The 9,589-nt window shown below is 42.6% G+C and overlaps 1 protein-coding gene across 1 annotated transcript; it reads right to left on the minus strand.

Annotated features, from left to right (window-relative positions):
- Positions 1–3,912: 3,912 nt before the first annotated feature.
- LOC104295246 (C-C chemokine receptor type 5-like) lies at positions 3,913–4,983 on the minus strand. Its single transcript, XM_009894970.1, has one exon. The coding sequence runs from the start codon at positions 4,981–4,983 to the stop codon at positions 3,913–3,915; it is 1,071 nt and encodes a 356-aa protein (XP_009893272.1).
- Positions 4,984–9,589: the final 4,606 nt, after the last annotated feature.

Below are 9,589 nucleotides of genomic sequence, written 5' to 3' on the forward strand. Positions count from 1 at the left end.
TCCCGCCCTCAACTGCGTGCCGTCCGCTCGCGCTTCAGAGGGGTGGGGAGGGCGCAGGTGGCCTGTGGTGGCCTGTGGTGGCCTGTGGTGAGTAACGGGCCAGCGTGTCCGGTCTCCTCCTCACCGAGCCGCCGCCTTCTCCTGCCGCTGGTGTATCCCCGCGGCGTATCGCACCTGGTTACTTGTCAAGTGCGGTCCCCTCAGCTTTACGCCCCTGGTGTTGCAGTGGTGGGCCGGGGCACAGCTGAAGGCAGCAGGGTGCCCAGGCGGGCCTTAGTTGGGTGGTAAACTGAAGGAGATTGCTCTCTGGTGTGGGAATTGTTACTGCTGTTAGAGGTGGTAAGAGAAGCTGCTTCCCTAGACCTGGCATCCCTTGCATCTGGCACCTGCTCTCCAAAAAACCCCTAAGTCCATCAAGGGTGCTCACTTGGGATAGGCTTGGGGTATTTGGTGCTGCCGACTTCTGGTGGGGGGCGATAGGGGGAGAGTCACGGCTGCTAGGGTCTGGGAGAGGTTGGAAGTGTGAGCATCCCATTTCCATCCAAGATTCAATCCTCACTGACTTTCCAAAGGAAATACGCTAGGGAATGTATTTTTATTCTTGTAACTTCCAAGCTATGAACAGGAATATCAAATGCTCTCCTTCCAGGGCAGGCGGCTGGAATCCGAACAACATGAGCGCGTGCCAAACCTGCGCAGGAGCTAAAATAAGCCTCACTTCTCCCATATCACACTTGCATCTCCATGAATCACTAACAGGTGACAGTGCCCACTCATCCAATGGACCTCCATTCTTAGTGGCTGTGAGTGTTCTCTAAGGCTTGCTGCTGTTTGCATAAGATTGATGCTGCTGTAGTGGGGGTAGTCATTTTGATAAAAGATCCTTTTAGGAAAAGGAAGTGTTTCAGAAGAAGAAAGCACCGAAAGCATTGCAGGGTTAGTGAATGTTTGGTAGCATGAGACCTCACAGTGTGGCCACATGATGGCACCATAATCTTAAGAACTGAGAAGTGTGTGCACAAGTCTACTGGCATTGTTATAGGTTAGCTCTCTGATCTCAAGGACAGGTCCTAAACACACTAAAAACTTTTATATGCTTGTTTATTTTAAAACCACCTGAAGTTAGTCTTCTAGGGTCAGATTGAATTGTGTGAGATGATGCTTTTCCCATCTGTAAAAATAAATGAACACAAATGTAATGACAACCAAAATAGCATATTTTTTAATAGATTATTAGTGACAAGCAGTTAAGAACACTGGAGTTATCCTGATGGGTTCTGTGTTATTTGATGATGCTGGTTCTTAGTCCACTTGTAAAACCCTGAAATTGTCCTGCCTGCTCAGTGTCATAGCAACCTGCTATGAAGAGGAATTTCTCTTCCTTTTTCATTCTTCTGGGCTATTTTAAAAAAAAAGGGTGAGGGGGAGACAATCAAAAAGTCTAACACACAAAACTTAACCAACTTTAATGAATTGTATAATACAAAATATTATTACAATCTATTGGCGGAGTCCTTAATTGAATGCACTAGCAGTGCTACCAAGTACTGTGTTTTCTGTTATCTCCTTTAATGTGAATGACAGTTCAGTATAGTAGCTGACATCTGGCACGTTCTCATTCGCTAAAGTGTGTTTTCTTCTTGGTGAAGTGATATAAACTCTTGATAAGCTGCTCATCCACTGGGCCATCAATCTCTAAGTTCCACCTCTTCCCTTCAGAAGCTGCTTGTCGCTTGGAAAGATCCACGCTGTAGAAGAGAACACTGCAAAGGATTGGGGCTGCTTTTTGACATGCCTCTCAGAAAGCTTGTCAGTGTGGTTGTGCACATTTGGTTGTTGTGTTTTGCTCCTGCAGGGCTGGTCAGTATACATCCCTCGATGCCTGGCATCAAAGCCCTCCATAGAAAGTAACTTCTTAAAGGCGAGGTGTCTTAGGGGCCAAATGAAAGTTCTTGTCAAGAACAGAATAAAATAAAAAAATATTTTCATAAATGTATTCTAGAAGGAAGAAAAACAAAAAAGCCAGCCTATCTAGAAGTTGCTGCATATAGCTTCCTATCTCTTTAAATGCGTGTATTTGTTGTTTTATGCTGAAATTACCCAATTTCTGCTTATACCGATATAGTTACCCATGTTAAAAGCATATACGAAGTCCAGAAAACAACTGATGCACAGGGTCTTTAAAAAGAGCATGCAGCTGAAAATCTTGTAAATTAAAAGATGTAGTATACTTTTGTCATAGCTCCCATGTGGATGTAGTCCAAAAGGGGTCCTTAATATGACAAAACTGAATATCTTAAAACAAGTGGTTTGATAAGCAAAGATTTCCCTATTTCACTTCCTTCTTTCACAAGCACTTGGCAATGTAAAATCTCTTTGGGGCTGTTTGAAACATTTACTTCTTTGAAAATATTATTTAAAAGACTAGCTAGAGCAGTTGGGAAACAGAAATTGCCCTGCTGGATAAGAATGGCAATCAATGTATTCACTTTTAATTTCCTGTCTCCAGAGTTGTCTAAAATCATATATCTTAGGGGAAATATAAAAGTGCTAGAAAGGACAATTTGTCCTAAATCAATTAATAGTGTCATTATGGTGCGATCTTAAGCATGTGAGTATCCCCATATTTATTTCATCTTTTCTTTATATTCAAGTGCTTTGCAGGATCTGAGCTTTAAGGGGAAGCCCAGTCATATTTGACCATTTAACTAATTATGGAAGCTTTTGCTCTCTGTAAAACTCCTAAATGGCAGGAAAAAGCATTGTCATAGCCCCCACATGATACCTGCTTCTGAAACAAAAAAGAGATACTCTGTGCCCTTGACTCTGTAGAACAGTGAATGTCTTTACTTATTCATATGTTTTGATAACTTAAATGTCTATAGCATATGCTTATCTCTAAAAACATCTGGGTCAACCCTGTTCAGAAATTGTTTTCACACCTCTAATGCTGTTGTGGTTTTGCAGCCATTACAACTGCATTCGTTTTGTATTTTAAAGTTTTTCTCTTATGTAGGCTAGAAAAATGGCAAGCAAAATCACTGGACTAAAACCCTAAAACTGTGTTGACACATCGTCCACGTTTGATCTAACCTGGTTAAAGCTCTGTGTGCAATACTTTATTTTTAAAATATTGTAAACAAATTGTTTTTCTGATCAATGATAAGTTTGTTATATTAGCTTTTTACTACAAATGGCATATAAAACAGCAGTTGATTAAAAGAGCATTCGGAAGTATCAAACTCTCAAGTCACTTAGATATCAACACCTAACACCTAGTTAAAACTACCAAGAGAAAGATCCAAGAGGTTGGTACTCAACCATACGCAAAGGGAAATATATATTGAAATATCAGAGTCTCTTCTAAATGTATAAAATTTTCCCATACCCCTTGTAAAGATTCTGTATCACAGACCTCAGTAATTTAGCATTATTTACAAAGATAAAAAACCAGACTAGTAAAACATGTGACTGAGACTGAGTTTAAATGAGTGAGATATCTTGTGTAAGGTACAGTCCAGAGATGTTTCCAAAGAACCAGTGTCAATTTCTAACCTCTAGTTCACTTCAAAAAATTGGTATATGAGCCTGCTAGCTTAGGCCCTCAGCCTTAGTGTGGTTTTGGGCCCTGTAGCTCTAAACTATGCTTTTACATTCACAAGAAAAGAGAGAACATTTTTTTCCCTAAAAACCTACAGAATCCCATGTTGGCATATCTAGGTAGCTAATTTGATGCATCCTTTTCATTTATGTACAAATACCCAAATGTATGAGAAAATACAAGCTTAGGTAAATATGTGTTCTGTGATCTTCTGCAGCTGCCTTAGAGCCAATATCCAGGGCAGATTCTGTAGGCTTTCATCACAGACTTGATTTTACAAAAGTCAATTCCACTTTTTCGCTAGACACAATTTACAATGCAGCAGAAACTTCTTGTTCTCCAGTAGATTGTGTGTAGGTGGAGCTAGCCCGTTCAGCTGTGTCAACATAGAAAACGGGACAGTATTTAGAGAAGTGGAATGCAATCTGCTTTCGGAAAAAGCTATGAAGATACTTCCTAAATTTTTCTCCAGCGAAGGCATAAATTACAGGGTTGATACAACAGTGGATCATTGAGATTGTTTCTGTCACTTGGGTTGCTTTGTGCAGCTGACCACTGCCTTCACAAGTAGTAACAGAAAACAGACCTTGAAAATCACGCAAAAGAATACAAATGTTGTATGGTGCCCAGAACAAAAAGTAGACAATCATTATGATAAAAATAAGCCTGACTGCTTTATGTTTCTTCTCATTCCTACATTGCAGTAATGTCTTTATAATTTGTGTGTAGCTGCAGATCATAATTAACATTGGAATAATAAGTCCCAGGATGTTCATTTTTAAGGTCAGGAATTGCTTCCATACATTTCTCTGCTCTGATGGATAATGAGCACTGCAAGTATAACGTGAATTTTCCTTTTGAGTTTTGTGAAATACTATGCCAGGAACAGAAGCAAAAATAGCAACAGCCCAAGTGACAACGCTGGTGAGGATGCCGTAAGTAACTGTTCTAGCTTTTAAAGCAAACACTGCATGCACTATGGCCAGATATCGGTCTAGGGTCAACAGGATTATGAAAAAGATGCCGCTGTAGAAGCCAAGGAGGTAAAAACCTGAGAGAATTCTACAAAGCGCCTCCCCAAAAATCCAGTCATGAACAGCATAATAAGCCCAGAAAGGGAGAGAAAATATAAACAGCAAATCAGAAATTGCCAAATTGAGCAGGTAGATGTCAGTCATACTCTTCAGTCTCTTGTATTTTACCAGGATAAGGACAACGAGCATGTTGCCTGTGAAACCAAAAATCACCACCAAAGAATAAAGCGGTGGCAAAAGTTTTGCTGCAAAGTGCTTTTCCTCGGTTCCCGGGCATGGTGTTGAGTCACCATAGTCGAATTCTGTTGTCAGCGACCAGTCGGCTAAGTCCATGGTTTGGTTTTCCATGGTGTGTTGGTCTGGAAAGGAAGAAAAGGATGTTAAACTAGAGGAAACTGCCAACTTAGCAGTGAGGAGAATGAAACACGCTGATGTCCTCATCTGGAATGCTTTGTGCTGTTGAGCACATCAGTGTTACTACAGCAAGGTATGGAAGCAAAATGAACTTGCAGAGCTCCCAGGAAACCCATCTATATACCCGTGAAGTCACGTTACTGCATGTTGGAAGTGTCCTGCATGTCATTTTGTATGTGTACGCTGTCTGGTGTGGTTTTCCTCCTCAGTAGAGCCTGCCAGGTGCCTGACCCAACTGGGAGCAGAGGAATGATGAACTTAATCTGAGCAGTGGGTAGTTTGGGTCTGTTGTGCTCAGCAGTGGCTTTCCAAAGGGGTGGAGCGAGCCGGCAAGGCAGCAACAGGAAAGCACAGTGGCTGGCACGCAGAGCATAGCTGTGCTTGTCCTTGGGACCTGGCCATCTTCTCATTGTGCCAGTCCGTACTGTAGCACTTGCCCAAGGAGGACCAGGCACTGGCAAGGTGTAAACCGGTGCCTGCAAAGGTGCCATGACATGGTGTCATCATTTAGGCCAAATAGGCCAGCGGGTGAGTGCCAGATGCTCCCCTATACTCCTCTATAAAGAGAGAGGCAGAGGAGTGAAAAAGAGACTTATAAGTTTAGAAGAAACTAAAGTACTTAAGTGAAATATTAATAATAAAATAAGAAGAAAATAATGAAATATGTAGATAATTGTATCAAGCTCCCAGGATGACAGAAACATCACCGGCTGGCACTGGGGAAGTCCCAGACTGCACTCAGTGACAGACGGGAACGGGATTCCGAATCTGGATTCAGTATCGGGATCAGAAGCAGATGAACTGACAGAGTCCTCCTCAGGCATCAGCCATTGAAGAAAGAGGGCTGACCCTTTGATCCCTCAGCTTTTTTACTGAGCATGAGGCAGATGGGATGGAATACCCTGTTGGTCAGTTTTAGGTCACCTGTCCTGTCCCCTCCTCCCCACAGGTGCAACCCCTCTATGCTTTTCCGCTTCCGACCCTGCAACGGGGCAAGTAACAAAGTTATCTGGCCTTGGGTGTTATAGCAGTAAGTCTAAGCAAGAGCCTCTCTGCATACCATGCCTGGGCATCAACTATAAACATAGGTCTTATCACCCTGAGAGAGTGAACATTGTCTGCACAATATGCTGTTAATTTCAGTTTATAGAGAGGCCCAGCTAAGAACCGAAGTTACTGACCAAAATTGGTTCTTTTTTACCTCAAACCAGGACAAGAGGTTAGATTAAGTGTGAAGGTTTTCATGTCTGGTCAGTTTATATCCTTAGCAGAATACATTTTCAAGGTACTGCCAATTTCAGTAGTATGAAGAGGCCCAGCTAAGAAGCAAAATTACTGAATAAAATTGGTCCTTTTTTACATCAAACCAGGACACATGGGTAAAACAAACTGACTGCCATTTGTTCCAGTTGTTCATGACTTCTTGGGAGTCTTAATGCCTGTGGGAATCAGGTCACTGGAGGTGTACAGATGACCTTTGCATAGTACTAAACATACACACCTGGTGGACCTGCAGTCCTGGGTGTTGCAGAGCAGCAAGTCGGCAGTGTTGGTCTGGGTTAAAATGGGAAACGCTGTGTCGTTTACAGAGTCTGGGTCAGGCGTAGGCCATGGAAGCGATCTGGTCTTGAGTAGCTCTGGAGTGAAAATGGTGTGCAGTCCTGTAGAAAGAGGAGATACCTTGGCAAACACCTTGGCAAATGGCATAAAAGATGACAGTTGCTACCAGTTTGGCCTATAACACCTGTATCTGTTGTGGCATCTTCCTGTCAATTGAAAGACCTCCCCAGTGCTCGGGGATGAAAGAAGTTTTGATTCCTTGTTTCAGTGGCTGTTTAGCAGCCAATATTCAGGAAGTCGAAAGTTTAGATTGGCTCAGTGTGTTGGAGGGGGCACAAATGGAAAAGGCAAATGTGGCCATCGCTATGAGTGTCCACTAACAGTTCTTCATGTGTAGCAGTTGTTTGATATTGTCCTTCATCCTTTTTGAGTTGGCGTTTCCAGTGAGGTGAGATCGTAATTGAGGAAGTGCAAGGGTTGCCCAAACTCTCTGTCCCTCCAGCTTTGGTTTGGGAACTGTTGGCGGGACTGGGCTTCCCTTGCACAAAGGAGTCACGGCCTGGGAGGTAAGTGTGCAGCAGAGCTGTGAAAGCCCTCAGGCAAGTTTTGTTATAGCGGGAACAGGTAAAGGCTTGTGACTTTGATGTCAGCCCTTCCTGTTGCCAAACCCTTCCCCTTCCCCCAGTCCCTGGTAGGACTGTGAGCCAGATGCAGAAGTGTAACTTTTTTAATTTGGTCTGAAAAGCTGAGGAGATCTGCCTTTGCACAGAATACTTCAGGTAGCATGTCTGCCCCAACTGCCTGTGATCCCTGACCACTCATGTAGTGCAGCAATGTTTGCTCCTTTATGCACTTTTTTCAGTGGCAGGGTTTACCCTGTGTGATTACAGACATCTTTTGCAGAGACCACATTCTCAAAAGCACCACTTCATTCTCTCGGCACTTGAGTTCTGCAAGGCTAAATGTAACTGAAGAAACTCAGCCCATGGCTGGAGTGACACAGGGGCAGGCCCCCGGACTGCTTTTTGGTAGAAGCTCATAGTGGTCCATTCTAAGCTGTAGCCTGTGAAATCCCTGAAGTGTCTCTTGTGTCTCTCTAAACAAAACTGTTCAGGTGAAACAATTGTTTTCTGCTGTAAGCACAGATCGCTCAAAATGCTAATGTACTTATCTTAATTTTTGTCAAGGTGGTTAATTTAGCTAAACCTAAGCTGAGGTCTTGGGAAAGGGAGTGGTTGCTAGGTCTTTGACCACTTTCCAGTGACCTTAAAAATGAGAATCTGAGTCTCTCCTGAGCTGCCAGCTCTTGACGGAGATTTTTATGCTGCACAGTGCAGATATGAATCTGCCCAAAAGAGGAGGAAATTTATTGGAGCAAAATCTGTACCTTGTGAACAAAAAGAGGTGCTGCTTTTCTTTTTTCCTACCCCTTCCCCAAGTTCTTCCAGAGTCTGGCTCTCAACCCTGCTCCTAACAATATCAAGAATGAGAACATTCATGTTCAGACATTATGTTGGCATGTTGAGTATGGCATGAAGTTTTTTTCTGCGTGAGAAGGAGTAACAGAAAATTGGTCAGTTTTAACATTTTAGGTCTCATCTTTGCCTGGATACAAATTCTTGGGGAGAAAATAAGTGCATTCAGACTCCTCAAAGACCAGCTTTCAGGAAGCTCTGGCTATCTCTGTGAAACAGGTTTTTATCCATAGCTGTACTAACTACATAGTTATTACAATACTGAGATAATAGTTTTGTTGGTAAGGGAAGTGGCTATGGCTCAGGTGCATGGACAGTAAATAAGTTGATTTTAAAGTAAGGATTTCTATTTCTTAAATACTTTCAGCAACTCTTTTAGAAAAAAAAGCACCTTTATAAAACACTCTTTGGTCCAAAACATTAACTTCTTTTTTTCAAAACATGACAAGACTTGCGCCCTATGCAAATATTTAGTATTCCCTTCGGCTAGATCTGCTAGATCTACGTTGCATGCCTGACACTACAAGTCCCTGGTACTGCATATAGTTAAATATCCCCATTTCTGATGTGTCAGTCAGCCATGCTGTACAGTAGGATTATGGGATGAGGGACTGGCTGCAACACAGTGCCAGACCCAGCACACCCTGTCTTGATCATTTTGCACCTGCGTGATGCTCATGCATAAACATGGGTGTGAAAAACACCTGTGCCATAAACCCAGAGTGGGATTTGATGAGTATGTGATTGATAGAATTCATGCAAATATTGTTTCTGACATGGTTCGGGCCGGGCTGGCCACTAAAACAAACGACAGATGCTCTCTTTTACTTCTCTCCCCTTCAGATAACGAAGAGGATCTCCCTTCAGGGAGAGAAGATTGAGAGAGAGAGACTTACAAGTTTAAAAGAAACTAAACTACTTCAATGAAATGTTAATAATAAAACAATAAAAAATATAGTAATATATATATAAAAGAAAATAATGAAATATGTACAATATATACAAAACCAGTATCAAGCTCCCAAGACGACAATCACATCACTGGCAGATGCTGGGAAAGTCCCAGACTGGACACAGCGACGGACAGGAGCTGCACTCAGAAACTGGATTCAGGAATGCATGGATCAGGATCAATGGCAGATGAACAGAGTCCTTATTGGGTGCCAGACATTGAAGAAAGAGGGCTGACCCTTTGATCCCTCAGCTTTTATACTGAGCATGAGGCAGATGGGATGGAATACCCTGTTGGTCAGTTTGGGGTCACCTGTCCTCTCCACTCCTCCCCGCAGGTGTGACCCCCCTACACTTTGCTGCTGCTGACTCTCCAACAGGTCAAATAACAAAGTTATCTGGCCTTGGGTGTTATAGCACTAAGTCTAAGCAAGAGCCTCTCTGCATACCATTCCTTGGTATAAATTATAAACAATCAGATCTTATCACTCTGGAAGTGGATACTATTGGAAAAATATGCCTTTAATTTCAGAGAGTACAGCTAGTTAGAAGAG

This window comes from Charadrius vociferus, unplaced genomic scaffold (genome assembly GCF_000708025.1).
Source record: "Charadrius vociferus isolate BGI_N301 unplaced genomic scaffold, ASM70802v2 scaffold51, whole genome shotgun sequence".
NCBI lineage: Eukaryota > Metazoa > Chordata > Aves > Charadriiformes > Charadriidae > Charadrius > Charadrius vociferus.

Coding starts and splice junctions, on each gene's coding strand:
- LOC104295246 (XM_009894970.1), bottom strand. CDS start 4,983: ATGGAAAACCAAACCATGGACTTAGCCGACTGGTCGCTGACAACAGAA.